General features: G+C 42.1%; 1 protein-coding gene, 1 long non-coding RNA gene and 1 pseudogene across 8 annotated transcripts in view; 1 reads left to right on the forward strand and 2 right to left on the reverse strand.

Moving 5' to 3' along the window:
- Positions 1-3,327, reverse strand: part of LOC129149133 (uncharacterized) — a 38,805-nt gene extending 35,478 nt beyond the window's left edge. Inside the window, exon 1 of the long non-coding RNA XR_008556099.1 lies at positions 2,925-3,327. This is a non-coding gene — a long non-coding RNA (uncharacterized LOC129149133). The remainder of the gene's footprint in view (positions 1-2,924) is intronic.
- A 1-nt stretch (position 3,328) lies between these two features.
- The window catches only part of SAV1 (salvador family WW domain containing protein 1), a 34,079-nt gene continuing 18,578 nt past the window's right edge, over positions 3,329-18,829 (forward strand). For 5 of the 7 annotated variants that reach the window (XM_054716076.1, XM_054716078.1, XM_054716075.1 and 2 more), the window contains exons 1-2: positions 3,330-3,743; positions 7,585-8,028. In XM_054716076.1, coding sequence (XP_054572051.1) covers positions 3,650-3,743; positions 7,585-8,028 — 538 coding nt within the window. In that variant the 5' untranslated portion in view covers positions 3,330-3,649. Of the gene's footprint in view, positions 3,744-7,584; positions 8,029-18,829 lie in introns of all 7 variants that reach the window. The other 2 variants (XM_028141808.2, XM_054716074.1) reach the window with 1 other exon arrangement.
- Positions 15,825-16,535, reverse strand: LOC103283871 (proteasome activator complex subunit 2-like; annotated as a pseudogene).

The following is an 18,829-nucleotide window of genomic DNA, read 5'->3' on the forward strand; positions in this document are numbered from 1 at the left end:
TCTGGTCAATTTGCATATTACACTTTTATTTATATATATATACTAGAGACCTGGTGCACAAAATTCATGCACTTGGGGGGCCCCTCAGCCCGGCCTGCACCCTCTCACACTCTGGAACCCCTCCGAGTATGTCCAATTGCTGTTGAGGTGGGAGAGGCTCCCACCACTGCCGCTGCACTGGCCAGCTGTGAGCCCAGCTTCTGGCTGAGTGGCACTCCCTCTGTGGGAGTGCACTGACCACCAGGGGGCAGCTCCTGCATTGAGTGTCTGCCCCCTGGTGGTCAGTGCGCATCATAACAACTGGTCATTCCGCCATTTGGTTGATTTGCATATTAGCCTTTTATTATATAGGAGATATATATATATATACATATATATATATATACACACATACACTCACACACACACACACACATATATATGTAGTATTAGCCTTCTCAAGAGCAATGTCTGAAGAATTATAGCTGCAAAATCTGGATTCCTAAAAACTCTAAGAAGTCCAGGAATTTCTAGAAAACAGATGTGAATGCAAAGCATCTATATTTAAGGATTGGATTCAAAGTTCACATACTGATATGCATTGCTATTGCTGATGCTGCCTGCAGAGTGTTGATTCTGGAATGCACCCTTCTTGATAAAAAGGCAAATTATAGCTCTTAAGAAGAGCACCTAATTGAGGCTTTCTCTCTGCTGCAATTCAAATAATTGAAATAGCGTTGAAAAGGGGAGTACTTTGTAAGGAACATTGGTGGCTTTCAAAACAACTGTGTCAGGAACACTCTGGACTCACATTAGCAGGATTCTTAATGTGCCATAGCAGAAAAGGGTCCAAAATGCAAATAGAAAACCCCAGTTCTGAGACTAGTCTACCACTAACCAGGAATAGAACCTGAGGCACACATTTAATTTTTCTAGTTTTGTTCCCACATCAATAAAATGAGGTTAGCCTAGCTCAGTGGTCGGCAAACTCATTAGTCAACAGAGCCAAATAGCAACAGTACAACGATTGAAATTTCTTTTGAGAGCCAAATTTTTTAAACTTACACTTCTTCTAATGCCCCTTCTTCAAAATAGACTCGCGCAGGCCGTGGTATTTTGTGGAAGAGCCACACTCAAGGGGCCAAAGAGCCGCATGTGGCTCGCGAGCCGCAGTTTGCCGACCACGGGCCTAGCTGATCTCAATTCTTTTTCCATTATAAAATTCTATGATTCTATAGGAAAGGTATCCTGTATTTCAGTCTGTGGGAAAACCCCAGGTGTGAAGAGCTTGCTTTCTTAACAATGCCCTGATATCCTTTTTTTCTCCTATCCTTCTGAGGTAAGCCCTGGACAGAATCCTGGCACTTCATTGGCACCCCCTTCTCTCCTTCATCCCCCGCCTTCATATCCTATCTATAACAAAACCCCATTGTCTATTCATTTATGTTTCATTACATTTCTTCTCCATCTGTATTACCAATAGTTTAGCACGGGTCCTCGTACCTGAACCACAGGAACAAGTGACTGCTTTTCTAATGTTCCTTTCAGAGGACAATCTGCTATTCTAATTGAGCTCCATTCTGTTCTATTGTTCAGATTGACACCCCCATGGGAGTGTTCCTTGAGTTCTCTCTCTCTCTCTCTTTCTCACATTCTGTATTCAATCTGTCAGCAAATCCTGTTGGCTGTCTTTAAAATACGTCCAAAATTTGCCCACTTATCATCTCCACTGCTGTTACTCTGGTCCAAGCCTGCAAGAGCTTCTGACTGATCTTCCTCACTTTATTTACCCTTGTTCCCATTCAGCCTACTCTCAACACAGCATCCACAGCGATCCTATCAAAACATTAAAGTCAGATCGGACTTAAAGTGAAATTCCTTGCCATGGCCCACAAGGCCCCAGGCGCCCTAGCCATTGCCATCTATCTAACTTGATTTTCCTCTCCTCTCCTCTGCTCCAGCCACCCGGACCTTCTTTATCTCCAAGCTGCTAGGAGCATGGCAACCTGTAGCGACCTTGCACTTGCTTTCTGCCTGGAAGACCAGAGAGCGCCATTACCAATCCCCTCACTTGGTCACCGCCCGGCAGTCTCCTCTGGTCATTCCATCACTCTGACTAAAATCCCAAGCCCTCTTTTTTCTTGTTTTATTTTCACCTTAGCACTCATCACTCCGTAACACTATTTGTTTCTTATTTTCCTTCTTTATTGTCTCTCTTCCCTACGAGAGTAAGGAATTTTGTCTGTTTCCTTGAGTGCTACACCTCAAGCACCGAGACCAGTGCCTGGCATACTGGGCGCTCAGTGTTCATGGTTCAGGAATGAATGGCGAGCTCTGTACCAAGGCAGCACTACAGCGTGCAAAGACGGAGACATCTTTGACCATTCGGATCTTGAACTTTGATGCTCAGTCTTCAGAATTCTAAGATTGTCATATTTCACGCCAAGAGGAGGTATGTGGCTATCCAGTATAATAACGATAGTTAATGGTTAAATAAAATTTGCTAACATCAAATTTATCTTAAATAAGAGGTAGTAGAAACTCCTTTTTTTCTCCTCTCCGTTTTGTCCTTTATCAGAGAGACACACTCCTTATATTTGTTTAATTTGTATTGGCCAGATCCATGTTTTCAACAAAAAGAGACATCTATCCCTCACCGGTTTGGCTCAGTGGATAGAGCGTCAGCCTGCAGACTGAAGGGTCCCAGGTTCGATTCCGGTCAAGGGCACGTACCTTGGTTGTGGGCACATCCCCAGTGGGGGGTGTGCAGGAGGCAGCTGATCGATGTTTCTAACTCTCTATCCCTCTCCCTTCCTCTCTGCAAAAAATCAATAAAATATTGTTTTTAAAAAGAGACATCTAAATTTGGGGGGGCCGGCACTAGTCTGGGGGTTGTGACTCTTTAATTCTATTCGCATTCTGAGTTATGAGGGACCTGAATTTACCAAGAAACTCCGAAAGGGCGTCTGCACTCCAGGATGATGACGGGGGCGCGTTCTGGAGAAGGGGGGGTGGGGGTGGGGGCGTCACCAGCTCCCTCAAAGTCCTGAGGGAAAAATCCGTGGGAAGACGGGGCTCCGCGGCATGAGCTCGCGACCTCCGCGCTCAGCCTGGGCGGCGGCGTCCTCCTCCTTTCCCGGCCTCGGGACCTGCCTCGCTGAGGAGTCGCGAAGGCGGCCGCGGCCGTCGGGGAACCCGTTAGCTCCGAGCAGGCGGACGTCCCGCAGCCCGAGCCGCGCCCCAGCCAGAGTGGGGGCGGGGCGGCCGCGGCGGCCGCGCAGCGTCGGGTTTCCCAGAATTCCCAGCGGCCGCGGGGAAAGTTTACGGGACGTAGGCGGCGGCGGCGGCGGCGGCGGTAGCGGTAGCGGTTATTCGGCGGTCCGCGGTGGACCATGGCCCTGGCCCGGCGTCGCTGGCCTCTCCTCAAGGAGTCCTCGGGCAGCGTCGCGGGGCAGGCAGACTTCCGGGAAGGAACTGACCAGCGACTGAGCGGCGGCTGGCGCGCTTAGCGCCCCGAACATGCGGCAGTCCCTGCGGGCGACCCCGGGCTGCGGAGAGGCGGCGGCGGCGGCGGCGGCGGCTCCGGAGGGAAGAAGGCGGCGGCGCCGGCGGAGGTGGCGGCGGCGGGGACGGCCGGCACCCGGGGCGGTGTAGGGCCTCGTCGACCAGGATGCTGTCCCGAAAGAAAACCAAGAACGAAGTGTCCAAGCCTGCCGAGGTGCAGGGCAAGTACGTGAAGAAGGAGACGTCGCCCCTGCTGCGGAGTGAGTGTCGAGCCGGGCGCGCCCCTACCTGTGCCGGGCGGCCGCGCCTCCCCGCGCCTTTTCATTCCCATTGATCTCTGTGCAGTAGTTTTGTGTGTTTGTTTTTACTTTTCCGTACGCCTGAAGTGTTTGTTATTTGAAACCGATGAAGACTAAGAAACTTAAATGAGTTTTCCCTCCTCCCCGCGCCCCCCCTAAAAATAACAACAAACTTCCCGGTTCCCTATAGCAGGGTGTTGTTTTACTGGAAAAAAGAGGTTCCTGGGGAAATACTTAAATTACTGAATCCCTGATGCTATAGGAGTCAAAGTGAGTAGACGGGAACCCCCTTTTTTTTTTTTCTTCTGGACACGTCGTGATGTGCCTCGTGTTTGTAAACATTGCGGGTGTCACTCGCCCGTGCTGGACGCTGTGCGAACTCCTGAGCTCTGCTGCTGATGCTGAGCCGGGAGCTGAAAGCTGACCGTGGCGATTGTAGCCGCTACCCAAAGCCTCATCAATCTGAGATCTCAGAGTAGAGGAACCACTATCATGTGTATTTGGCTTATTAATGAGAATTGCTTCCAATAAAAAAAAAAAAAACACCCAAGGACCCCTGAAAAGACAAAAATACTCAAAATGATGTGTCATTTTAGGAGAAATTAGGAAAAGTGTGTTGTTTTTTTTTAAGTACATTTTTTTAAACTGATTTCAGAGAGGAAGGGAGAGGGAGAGAGATAGAAACATCAATGATGAGAATCATTGATTGGCTGCCTCCTGCATGGCCCCACACTGGGGATTGAACCAGCAACCTGGGCATGTGCCCTTGCCCGGAATTGGACCTGGGACCCTTCAGTCCGCAGGCTGACGCTCTGTCCACTGAGCCAAACCAGCTAGGCCCTTAGGGCAAAGTGGGTTTTTTTTGTGTGTTTTTTTTTACTTTAATAGGATGTATTCCTACTCTCCCCCCCCCCCCCCGCCCAGTACCTTGTTTGCTGTTCAGTTTAAGTATTTGGTTTTCCAGCTGAATCTTTTAAAACTTTAATTATTTCTATCTTTTGAATTTTTAATATTTGCTATGTGTTCAGATCATTTGTGAGGTAAGGAGCTAATATTTTTGGTGCTCATACTGCATGCTGGCTGTGTAAGTTTCTTGGAAGCTTGTGGTAACCTTGTGACTTAACCATTACCTCATATTATAATTGGGAAAGCTGTTCAGAGAGATTCCTAGTATTTGCCCAATATCACACAGAAAGGGGTGGGGAGCATGTTTTCCCACTATAATTACATCATCACCCTTCTCGATTTAACCTTGTATTTGCAGTACTTTCTTATAGAACAACAAAATAGATTTAAACGGGTCCACCAGTAACCAGAAACTTGATTTTTAAACCTTTTTTTTGTTGTTGTTAATCCTCATCCGAGGGTATTTTTTTCATTGATTTCTAGAAAGAGTGGAAGGGAGGGGAGAGAGACAGAGAGAGAAACTAGATGTGAGAGAGACAGGGGAGACACATCAGTTGTTTGACTCCCACACACAGCAGGAGGGGCTGGGGGTTGAGCCTGCAACCGAGATACCTTGCCCTTGACCAGAATCGAGCTTTCAGTCCGTGGGTCGACTAACCACTGAGCCAAACCAGCCAGGGCTTAAACCTTTTTTTAACAGTTCATTTTTCAGTTACACGTTCTCTCACATTTTTGGCAAAGTTTATGATAACTTGCAGTGTGCTGCCAATAGTTTATTAAACGTTACTTGAAATCATGAAATATGTTTGTCATACCTTTAAGCAAATAATTTAATATAATACTTTTTTTGTTTCAAGTGTTGAGACTTGTTTATTTAGGTATTAATTTCTGTCTAGAGTTTGATTCTGAAACTTATTGAGTGCCCTCTAATATTATTTACTCAGTGAACTAATAAAAGTCTCCAGATCCAATGTTCTTCACGTTTTAAGGGTATTTTGCTTTCTAACCATTAATGTCTTAACTATTTAAGTCCTGTATTCTGAAGTACTGTATCCTAAAAGCCATTGTTCTATTCTCTTCTGTTCCGAGTTGTAGTTACGTGTTTTAAAGGAGCCATAATTTCAGGCTTGGCTTTTTCTGTACTAATTCAACATTGTGTACATACCTCTATGAAATGAAATATTTCTATTTTTAAATTTTCATAGCTAAATTTTTGGCTTTCCCTTTTGCCATAACACTTTATTACTTTTATGTAATTCCAGGAATAGGAAGACCAAGTTAATAATTTTAAAATATTTTCGAAGGATTCTACCTTTATACGTTTGGGAATAGCAATATGTTCAATTTTTTAAAAGAAAACAGAGTTACTAATTTTACAAACTTATTCATGAGTATTTCATTAATATGTATTTCATAGTTAAGCTTATTGATACTTCTTTGTAATATGTATGGTAGTATACAGGATATATTTGATTAGCACATTTGTACAAATTACAAATCCTTTCGAGTAGAGAAAGATTAATCGGCCTCAATTAAAAAAATAATCCTCACCTTTGTTTTTTTCTGTTTTGTTTTTTTGTTAATCCTCACCTGAGAATATTTTTTGTATTGCTTTTCAGAGAGAGTAGAAGGAAGGGAAGGGGGCGAAGAGAGAGACACACACATCAATGTGAGAGAAACATGTTGACTGGCTGCCTCCCCCATGCACCCTGACCTTGTGTGGGGAGCGAACCCCACAACCCAGGTATATGCTCTTGACCTGAAATCAAACCCAAGACCCTTCATTGCATGGGCAGATGCTCTAACCACTGAGCACACTGGCCAGGGCTGTTCATTGATTTTGAGAGAGAGAGGAAAGGAGAGAAAAAGGAGTGAGAGAGACATTGTTATGAGATACATCAATTAGTTGCCTCCCATGGCCTCCTGACCAGGAATTGAACCTGCAACCATTTGGTGTATGGGACAACACACAAACCAATGAGCCACCTGGCTAGGGCAGCCTCAATTTTAAAATGCCCAATAACTATCTTTCTTTTTAAATTGATTGATTTTTAGAGAGTGGAAGGGAGAGAGAAAGAGAGACAAACATAGATTTGCTTAACTATCTTTTTTAAAAAATTGATTTTTAGAGAGAGAGTGGAAGGGGGAGAGAGACAGAGAGAGAGAGAGAGAGAGAGAGAGAGACAGACAGACAGACAGACACATTGATTTGTTGTATTTGTAGTTCCACTTATTTATGCATACATTGGTTGATTCTTGTATTTGCCCTGACTTGGGATTGAACCCAAAACCTTGGCTATGCTCCAGCCAACTGAGTTATCTGGCCAGGACCCCAAGTCCTATCTTAAATAAAAAATTTAATTGTGGCTGTGGTTGAGTGTCAACCAGTGAACCAGCAGGTCATGGTTCATCTCCAAGTCAGGGCACATGCCCAGGTGGTGAGCTCAATCTCCAAGACCCTTGAAATCAAACCCAAGACCCTTCATTGCATGGGCAGATGCTCTAACCACTGAGCACACTGGCCAGGGCTGTTCATTGATTTTGAGAGAGAGAGGAAAGGAGAGAGAAAGGAGTGAGAGAGACATTGTTATGAGATACATCAATTAGTTGCCCTGACTTGGGATTGAACCCAAAACCTTGGCTATGCTCCAGCCAACTGAGTTATCTGGCCAGGGGAATGCAGGAGGCAGCTGATCGGTGATTCTCTCTCATCATTGGTGTTGCTATCTTTCTCCCCCTCACCCTTCCTCTCTGAAATCAATAAAATATATATTTTTAAATTTAATTGTGTTTTCTTAAGTCCATTGAAATTTTGTATTTTGGGGTGATAGATGCAAATGAGCAACTTTTAAAAAGTGTTACTTATTGAAATGGTCATTTTATTGTTTCATTATAGATCTCATGCCTTCATTCATCCGGCATGGTCCAACAATTCCAAGACGAACTGATATCTGTCTTCCAGATTCAAGCCCGAATGCCTTTCCAGCTTCTGGAGATGGAATAGTTTCAAGGAACCAGAGTTTCCTTAGAACTCCAGTTCAAAGAACACCTCATGAAATAATGAGAAGAGAAAGCAACAGATTATCAGCACCTTCTTATCTTGCCAGGAGTCTAGCAGATGTCCCTAGGGAATATGGCTCTTCGCAGTCATTTTTAACAGAAGTTAATTTTGCTGTTGAAAATGGAGACTCTGGTTCCCGATATTATTATTCAGATAATTATTTTGATGGTCAGCGAAGGCGCCCACTTGGAGATCGTACACATGAAGATTACAGATATTATGAATACAACCACGATCTCTTCCAAAGAATGCCACAGAATCAGGGGAGGCATGCTTCAGGTAATTTAAAATTAGAACTACCACATTAGGTTTATTAACACAATTTAAAAGATGCTCTTTTCTGGATTTTCTTGGGAAGTCAACATATTCCTAAGGAAATACTTACTCATTTTGCCAGTATTGCTGAGCCAGCTTGCAAATAATTATTAACCTACAATGAGGGAAAGAATTTTGTGTTCCTTTATTTTATTAACTCATTTTATAAAAACTTGGTACTTATTTGAAGGATACCTTTACTATTAACACTATGAACTTTGAGAACTTAGATAATTTAATGTCTGTTGTTGGATTGAATCTAGGTTAATGTTTCAGAGAAACTGGATTTAAATGGGAAAAGGCAAGGCAGATAGGAAGAATCGGGCATGGTAGTTAACATCATGGACAACTGCATCATTACTTTGCTAGCACCTGTAGTGTTTCTCTTAACAAAACTGGTTTCGTAGTTCAATAATTAGTTCCCAAGTTGGTCAGACAGACTTATTGTGAAATAGTTAATTGTGTGTTAAGTATGTCTTTTTGTTGTTCTTTTATGAAATGAGCAAAAATATTAGTTATAAATTTTTGAAATCTGCTTTCCATATTTACTGACTTGAGGATTCTTATAAAAGGAGCTGAAGATACAGGAGAAATGCACAATTTGCTTTAATCCTAAAGTACTGGAATACACCAAATAAACTGAAGCAAGCTGAAAATTAAACTTTTTCATCTATTTTTTTCCTTTAAGTAGTTGTAGGCTTTAAATTTTGGCAGGTTAAAACTAAAAGAATACCTGAGACATCTATTTTGTGATCCACAAAATTTCAAATAAGCTGACTTAAGAATACTTTGGGAAATGAGTATTTTGCATGTAGAAAACATTTTATTCATTTAGTGTGAATCATATGTTTACCATTTTTCCCTGACCTTCTTCTTCTTCCTCTCTGGTACCTTATTTGAGGGAGTAAAACCAATATATGCAAAATAATCACAAAACAGTTTGTTTACTTTGTGGTACCAACTGTAGGTACAATAGAGAGGCAGAAAAATATAGTCAGGGTAGGCTGGAATGATTGGTGGAAGAGATAGGACTTCATCTGTGCTTTTAGCTTGTACTTTAGATTAATGGGGGCAGATGAAGGGCATTTTAATTGGAAATTTGGAAATAATCAAGTGAAAACAAAGTAGACACCATGCAAGTCCAAGGAGCTGTGTAGCTTTGCCTAGTTTGAATAAGATGTAAGGTAGAATGGAGATTTGTGGTCCCAACAACAGGCTATAGGATTGAAACGAGTCAAGCAAAATCATTGCAGATTTCAAAAAGGCAAATCATTTCATGAAAGTACTGTTTAAAGATCAGTTTACTAGTTATACTTGAGGTACATTCCTGGAGAAAAGTGGACTGCAGGTACCAGTGGTATTGCAGAGGAAAAGGCAAATCTGATGTTTTTGAAGGAAAAAGGAGACAATTACGAGTTTGGGAATGAGTAAATCACTAAAGTTTTGAAAATTGAGTAGTGTATGAAGCAAAATAAAGACAGACTTATAGATAGAAAGCAGGCAGACAGCTCGTGGGGGCGGGGGGAGGGGGGAAGTAGGGGGTGGCGAGGCACGCAGGGAGGAGTTGGAAGGGTGGAAGGATTGAGGAAAAAAAAAAACAAAACTCATGGTTATGGACACAGTGTGGTGATTGTGGGGATGGAGGGGGATGGGTGGAGGTGGAAGAGGCCATGGAAGGGATAAATGGTGATGGGGCAAAAACTTTTTTTTTAACTGAATAGTGTGGAATAATTGGTAAGAGCAGCTTATTTTGTGAAAGTCAACATTGAAGTCTCATTGGAACATTGAAGAGAAGAGGTTTTCTAGGTACATAGAAATACTCTAATGAGCATTTACTTAAATGTAAGTCATGAAACCATAAAAATCCTGGAAGAAAGCGTAGACAGCAAAATATCAGACATCTTACATAGCAGAATTTTCACAGATACGTCGCCTAGGGCAGTGATTGTCAAACTCATTAGTCAACAGAGCCAAATAGCAACAATAGCAACAGTACAACGATTGAAATTTCTTTTGAGAGCCAAATTTTTTAAACTTAAGCTTCTTCTAACCTTCAAAATAAGACTCGCCCAGGCCGTGGTATTTTGTGGAAGAGCCACACTCAAGGGGCCAAAGAGCCGCATGTGGCTCGCGAGCCGCAGTTTGCCAACCACGGGCCTAGGGCAAGAGAAACAAAGGAAAAAATAAGTGGTACTACATGAAACTAAAAAGCTTCTGAATAGCAAAGGAAACCAGCATCAAAATGAAAAGGGAACCCATTATATGGGAGAAATATTTGCCAATGATACATCTGATAAGGGGATAATTTCCCAAATATATAAAGTATTAGTATAACTCAACAAAAGACAGACAATCCAATTAAAAAATGAGCAAAATACCTGAATAAACATTTCTCCAAAGAGGATATATAAATGGCTGAAACATGAAAAAATGCTCATCACTAATTATCAGAGAGATGCAATCAAAACGACAATGAGAGTACCACCTTATACCTGCCAGAATGGCTATCATTAATAAGTCAACAAACAAGAAGTGCTAGTGAGGGTGTGGAGAAAAAGGAAACCTTGTACATTGTTGGTGGGAATGTCGACTGGTACAACCACTATGGAAAACAGTGTGGAGTTTCCTTAAAAAATGAAAATTGGAACTGCCATTTGACCCAGTGATCCCACGTCTAGGAATATATCCTGAGAAGCCTGAAACACAAATCAGAAAGAATATATGCACCCCTGTGTTCATAGCAACATTATTTACAATAGCTTAAGATCTGGAAACAGTAAAAGTGTCCATCAGTAGATGAATGGATAAAAAAAAACCTGGTAGTTAATATTTTAAATGTTAATGAGGACCTGACTTAAGCTGGCGACATTGCAAAGGGGAAAAGTGGAATACATCTTCATTGATGGGATTCGGTCACTAATGCAATTATAAGGATGAGGGAAAGAATGAATAGTCATATAGGACCCATTAGCATTAGACCTGACTGTATAGGAGGAACTTAAAAAATAAATGGTTGAATAAGTGAATTAAGCTAGAAACTTATGTCTGGAGTCTTAAGACAGTTTGGTAGCTAACAGTATGAATAATAGCTTATAACATTCTATATACCATTAATACACATTGTTGTTCTTTACACTTACCTTTCCCATGTATATATATATACTAGTGGCCCAGTGCACGAAATTCGTGCACGGGGGGGGGGTGTGGGGGGGTTGTTCCTCAGCCCGGCCTGCACCCTCTCCAATCTGGGACACCTCGAAGGATGTCCTACTCCCGGTTTACAGGGATCGGGCCTAAACCGGCTATCGGACATCCCTCTCACAATCCAGGACTGCTGGCTCCAGCCGCTCACCTGCCTGCCTGCCTGCCTGATTGCCCCTAACCACTCTGCCTGCCGGCCTGCTCACCCCCAACTGCCCCCTGCCACCTGCCTGCTCGCCCCCAAATGCCCCCCTGCCAGCCAGATCACCTCCTATTGCACCCCGTGCCAGCCTGCTCACCCCCAACTGCCGCCCCTGCTGGCCTGCTCACCCCCACCTTCCCTCCCCACTGGCCTGCTCACCCCCAACTGCCCCCCTGCTGGCCTGCTCACTCCAAACTGCCCCCCCCCCCCCCGCTGTCCTGATCACCTCCAACTGACCCCCACTGACGGCTTGCTCACCCCCAACTGGCCCCCCTGCTGATCTGCTTACCCCCAACGGCCCCTGCCGTCCCGTCCTGGCCTGGTCAACCCCCCCCCCCCTGCCCCAGCAACCCAAGGTCCCAGCCCCTCCTTTTTTTCTTTTTTTTTTTCAATGCCTCCTTAAGCGGAGGCCAGGGCCAATTAGAAGCAAGTATCTAGGATTTATTTATCTTCTATAATTGAAACTTTGTAGCCTCAAGCGGAGGCCAGGGCCGGCCAGGGCGGTCGGGAAGCTTGGCTTCCTCCATTGCCGGGGCAACCCAAGCCTCCTGCTTGCTCCAGCTCTGTGGCGGGCTGCCATCTTGGTTTGGTTAATTTGCATACTCGCTCCTGATTGGCTGGTGGGCGTGGCTTGTGGGTGTAGTGAAGTGATGGTTAATTTGCATGTTTCTCTTTTATTAGTGTAGATTACAAAAAAATCACTGATAGCCATAACACTTTTCTGCCTGAATGTAAGTATGAAGAATTAATAATACCAAGTTAAAATCTTGTTTTAAAATTCTTATTTGCAAAATATCATTGAGAAAATATTTTAAGAAATAAATTTCTACTGATCTTCTCAGAAGCAGTCTCACAGTTTTTGTAAGTTTAATGACAAACTTTAAAATAATTTTTCAGACCTTGAGAGCATTATACTAAGTGAAATAAGCCAGAGAAAGAAAAGTACCATATGATTTCACTTATGTGGAATCTAATGAATAAAGTGAACTATCAAGCAAAATAGAGACAGACCCATAGACAGAGAGCAGGCTGGGCAGTGGGATGAGGGTGGAGGTGGAGGTGGGGACAAGGGATTGAGAAAAAAACTCACAAAAGGACAATAGTATGGAGATTGCGGGTGAGAGGGGGGTTGTGGGGAGGGTAGAGGGGCGATAAATGGTAATGGGGTGGTGAACACACAATAACAGTGTACAGATGATGTGTTATGGAATTGTGCACCTGAAACCTGTGTAATTTTGTTAACTAGTGGCACCCAATAAATTCAATTAAAAAATTTTTTTCCAATCAAGATTTTGAAACTAGCCCTGCAGTGTGGCTCAGTTGTTAGAGCCTCTGCCTATGCACACAAAAGGGTGGTCAAGGTTCTATTCCCAGTCAAGGGCACATACCTGGGTTGCCGGTTTGGTCCAGCCGACTGGTTGGGGCATGTAGGAGGCAACCAGTTGATGTGACTCTCAGTGTTTCTCTCTCTCTCTCTCTCTCTCTCTCTCTCTCTTTCTCTTTCCCTCTTCCTTCTACTCTCACTAAAAAAAAAAAATCAATGTAAAAAATATATATCTTCTGGTGAAGATTAACACAAAAAATGATTTTGAAATTTAAAAAATATAAGTTAATTATTTATTCTTTTTCAAATTAAAGAATGTTACTTTTTAAAAGTTTTGCATTTATTGCAGAACTTATACATGCTTGAGAGCTTTAACTTAAGATTAATTTATATGTGAGCAATAAGATTTAATGTTTTTTAGAAAAAACTACTTTGAGGGAATGTCTTAAGTGGCAGGAAAGGATTAATAACCAATTACTAACGAAACAGAAAAGCCTAGCTGTCTTTTCCAGAAGGAAAGAAATTTGAGACAATAGATGGAAGTTTCATGAAATCATCTAGAAAAGATTTGAAATTTACTATATTTTCAAGATTTATACTGGAGAGAGTTCAAGGAATTTGAGTGAATTGAAAGGAGAAAGTACTTTGGTAAGAGGGTAAGGATGTGATACAGACATTTATTTTCATAAGCTTTACATTTTGATTGCTGTTACTAATGTAATAAGCATAAAAAATGTATGGAAGGAAATAGTTTTGTAGTGAGTTAAAGAGAGTAGTAATTCCAGCCAATTGTTATTTAGACTCCCCGGAACACCTATCTCAAATGATTAACTTCATTTTATTGTAGTTAGCAGAAGTATGAAAGCAAGTTGTATAATATCCTAAAGGGTTTTAGGATCTAGCAAATTCTACATTTAGCTTTGAAATTTGACCTTTAACCTTTTGGCCAGCATATCAGTCAGACACTTATTGTATGTGCCAAAGGAAGGAATCCTGTTAACAGGAAGTCTTTAGTTACAATACTAAAGGCAGATTGAATTCCTTTGTTTTGCACTTAAATAATTTAGTTTTATACAGTTTTAAGTAACAAACTTTAACATTTATTTTTAAAGACAACAAAAGACATCAAGTTATAAGAATCAAAATGGAAAGTGTCAGGCTTTACAAAAAAAACCCTCTGGACTTTCTGTGTATTCCAGGATATGCATAAATATTTAGTGAACCAGAATCATCTTTGAGGAGGGGTTAATGATGTTTAGAAACACAACTTTATTTGTAATTATTTTGCAGAGGAAGCAGTTGGCTTCCTTCAATTCTTAGATCTCTTTATCAACATCTTGATTATAACATGGGCTATAATGTTTAGTATTTATTAACCTGGAGCTTATAGACCTCCATTAGAGTTCCAGATTCCATTTTGTTCTCTGTAGCTGCTATAAAATTAGGAAACTAGAATTTTTGAGATTTTTCTGTAAGGACACATCTAATCTAATAATAGACAAATATGCAAATTGACCGCACCTTCGCTACACCTAAGCCACGCCCACCAGCCAAGCCACCCCCACCAACCAATCAGGACGAGTATGCAAATTGCCCCAACAAAGATGGCGGCTAATTTGCATATCAAAACAGTGTCGAAAGAAGCCAAGAGCTGCAAAGGGGAGTAAAGCTTCGAAGAAGCAAGCAAGCCAGGAGGGCGGGGGGAGGAGAAGGGAGGAGCGAAGTCAGGGCAGTGGGCGAAGGGAAACGCGGGCGGGCTGGAGGAGAAGGCGGGGCCGGCGGCAAGGGCGGGGTGGAGGCGGGGCCGGGGGCAAAGGGAAACAAAGGCGGGCTGGAGGAGAAGGCGGGGCCGGTGACAATGGCGGGGTGGAGGCGGGGCCGGGGGGCGAAGGGAAACGCGAGCGGGCCGGAGGAGAAGGCGAGGCGGGCGGCAAGGGAGGAACGAACGGAGGCGGGGTAGAGTGCAGCAGGAAATCCCATTGCAGGAATTTTCCTGCAACGGGAAAGCTAGTCTCATATATATTTGCCTGGTTATATGAGATTAAGTTCTTGGAGACATATCTAGTGAAAGCTTGGTAAAGAGACAAAATAATTCTTTTTTCTGTAACTTTGGAAATTCATGTACAGGGTAGGCAAAAGTAGGTTTACAGTTGTGAGTACATGAAACACAAATCTATTGTAGTAATCATAACCTATCTTTTTTCACACCTATTTGCCCACCCCTGTATTTAGCTTATGAATGCTTTATTTTATATAAACGGAAGGTGTGCGATTAGTTCCTGCAAATAGAAGTTATTTTGAGGATTATGAATGCCACTCATTCTTCTGGGGCCAATTGAAATTATGAAAAACTTTTTATTTTTTTTTTTATTTTTTGGTAGATTGGTTTGTTTGAGAACGAGTGAGGGAGGGGGGAGGGGAGGCAGTAAAAAACTATTTTTTTCCTCATAGCTCAGAAACAAGATTCTCATTTTCCATAGACTGAATTCAAATTGATGGTTTGCCTTTTTTTTTTATTAATAGTAGTCATATTTTTCTTTGAAGAATTACAAATGATCTTATGTTGCTAATATTACATGGTTAGTAATATTGTCATTTGACCTTATACCATCTGTGTGGCCTTCGGTAAAATAACTTACTTGAAACTTGGTTTCCTCAAACTCTGTAAATTGGTAGTGATTCTATCTACTACCTCAGAGCTGTTTTGAGTTTGAAATAGTACAGATGGAAATGACCAGGGGCAGAACAGACACTCATAATTGTTAGCGTTCATGCCCTTTTTCCAGATTTGGCATGTTTGTTACTAAAGTTTCAACTTTCTGGCTGAACTTAGAGTGGATATCTGATGTGTTAAAGCTTGCTATAGCCTTTTTCTTTTTTTAGTCTCCTAGACACATTTATTATTAGTAATGCTTTATGTTTTAGATCAGTGGTTTCCAATCTTTTTGTATTGTACATTTATCTCTCAGTAGGTTTGTTTCTTTTTTCCCCCACACAAAGTTTTGGTAATTTATTTCCCTTCTAGCCCGGGGCTCAGCACATAGATGGCTTCTCTTCACCCTTTGGGTTGACAGTTTTCTCCAGGTTGCTGCTAATGATATGATAAAGCTCAGCATGAAGGCCGTTAGGTCCAGGACCATGGCCCTGAGCTCCCCATAGGCTGCCTCATCTCGCTCGTGCACCAGGGCCTGGTAATCCATTACATGAGTCTCCTTAGAGGCCTTGGCCACAGCATCCCCGCGTTCTGAGAAGTACTTGGAAATGGTTGTCTGGAAGGCTTCTACTTTGGTTTTGACTGCATTCACCCTCTTCAGCACCTTCTTCTGGATTGCTACCCCAAAGTCATTTCCATCCTCAATCTTGGGGATCAGGTGCTAGATGAATGTGATCACCAGAATACATTTTTCTTTGAGAGTCCAGATTTCTGGCTTAACCAGGGCAAGCAAGGCCAGGAGCTTCTCATTCCCAGAGAGAAAGCCACACTTCTTTCTTCTCCTGCTTATATGTTTCCATCTCATCATCTTTGGGTCAGGGATCTGGAATAGGGATGTCCAGTGGGGCTCGGAGAGAGGTCAGGCCAGCCACGTTGAGGAAGTCTTCTTGCAAGAGCTGATTCAGGTGTATGAACTTCTATGGCAAGAATCTGTAGAGGAATTCCTCAGCCTCCTAGGAAAGATTTTACCTGAAGGCATCTACCTGTTTGCAGGCTTCCTCACTCAGGCGCACCCCACAAGGCTTGGTCATGATGCTCCAGTTGCTAGATCTCGGGTCTCTCTCTCTCTCTCTCCATAGGTTTTATGAAATTATCCCAAATAATAGTTTGAAAATAATTTAGTATACATGGCACTTTCAGAATGTACAGGTGGAGTGTGTCATGAAACCAAAAAAAACTTTTTGTGGATATCTCTCCTAACAAGACATTTAAAAAGCTGATGAACCTATATGGAACTTTGTGGACTTCATGGCTCCTTATCAAATTGGAAAGGTTTAGTTCCTGGAAATTGGATTTTTACAGAGAGGTCTTTGTGTTTCCTCTAACTATGAATTTCAAGTTTATCATGTTTTAAATCTAGTGTTTGGTACATAATGTTTAAATGCAAAAGTACATATATTTCTGGATTTAGGCAAGTTCAGTATATAGAACTTAGGATTTTCTAAGGAGAGGAATAAAATTGTCACAAACTTTAATACTCTGTAAGCCTGTACAGTTTTTAATTACTATAATAGTTTTTGTTCTTAATAATGTTGTATTTATAAATTTGTACATTTCCAGTTGGACCTCTATCAGGCCAAATGTTATGGTTCTTATAAATAACTCTGAGTACATTGAATTGAGTATGTGTTTATGTATATGTAAGATGTGGCAAAAGTAGGTTTATAATTGTGAGTATACAAAACAGTTTATTCTTGTGTTAGTATTTATTAATTATTGTATTATTTTCCATATTAACCACTATAAACCTACTCTTGCCCCACCTTGTGTGTGTGTGTGTATTTTTTTATTTCAAAACTAGAGGCCCGGTACATGGGAATCGTGCACTGGTGAGGGGCGTGGCCGCTGTGAGAGCACTGCTCATCCCGGTCAGCGGCTGTGGACCCGCCCTCTGAGCGGCTGCTCCCTGGTCCACATCTTCAGTGGAGTCAGAGCACTCACCTCTTCAGGGGACCTGGACAGTAGGGCTGGGCTCAGGGACAATAGCACTGAGAGGCGGCGGAGTAGGCCTCAGTCCCGCAGCAGCCACGAACCTGCCCCCCAGCCTCCGGGATCAGCTCTGCAAGCCAGCTGTGGCAGCAGCACTGCCCGTCGGCTTGGGGTTCGCAGCGGGAGCAGCTGCTCATCCTGGTCAGCTGAGCAGCGCTCCCACTGTGGTAGCGCACTGACCACCAGCGGGCAGCTCCTGCGTTGAGCATCTGCCCCGGGGTCAGTGTGCATCATAGTGGCTGGTTGACCAGTGGTTTTGGTGGTTCCGCCTTTCGGTCGCTGGGCTTTTATTATATGGGATTGCTATCTTTGGTTGTGTCTAGAAATACATATTTAATGATGGAAGTATAAAAAAGTATAGAGCCATTACATGCTTATACAATGTGATTTCAAAGTTACTACTTATGTGCGTATGTTTAGTTTGTTGACATCTCTTTTCTGTTTCAATATTTTCTCTTTAAGTATTGAAATTGCATTAGCTACGCTTATTAAATAAACCTTCAGTTGCAGATTGACAGAAGCCAAGGTCAGTTTCATCAAAAGACTTTGTTCTGTTCTACAATCACCATCTGCTTTAAAAATGTAGCCTTTTCTTCCCAAATGGTACTGAGAGTGATTTTTTTTCTTGCATTTTCCTTTTTGCCAGAATACTTTATAGGTGGTGTTGTATACATTTTGTTGCATCAGTTCCAGAGACACATAATGACTGATTTCTCTTTGATGTTAAAATTGATCATGGGATTAGATGTCAGCCCCATTCATCCATTATAAAGATATCCTTCAGCCTTTTACCTAATGTTAATTAGGCAGCTATTAATGATCATTCGCTAGATCCAATATTTCATTAGGTGTTACAAATTGGTGATACTCCAGTTCTATCATTTCTTCTCGATCAGTTGGAATTCTATAGTGAAGAACTTTTCCTTATCAATTACTTGGCTGCTGTTCATATAAGACAGGATAAATGCTAGATCTTTCCTTTTATTGACTGGTTTTTTCAGAATAGTGAATTGGTACCCTGGCCACTTCCAAAGGTAACCAGTGAGTTTGTATTTTAGTATCTTTATGAATTCAGGGATTTTTTTTTTTTTTTTTTTGGTTGAGAAGGCTTTGCCTAACAAAAGGTTTCAAAAATGTATCCTACTTTTTCTATAAAACTTTATAGTTGTATGTTTTACATCAGATATATGATCCATCTTGAGTTCATTTTTATATTAGGTGGTATAGGTTGTGATTAATTTTTTTGCATATGGATATCCAGTTGCTGCAACATCATTTGTTGATAAAGCTATTCTTCCTCAATTTTTCACCTTTGTCAAAAATTAATTGACCATGT

This window comes from Eptesicus fuscus, chromosome 5 (genome assembly GCF_027574615.1).
Source record: "Eptesicus fuscus isolate TK198812 chromosome 5, DD_ASM_mEF_20220401, whole genome shotgun sequence".
Taxonomy (NCBI): domain Eukaryota; kingdom Metazoa; phylum Chordata; class Mammalia; order Chiroptera; family Vespertilionidae; genus Eptesicus; species Eptesicus fuscus.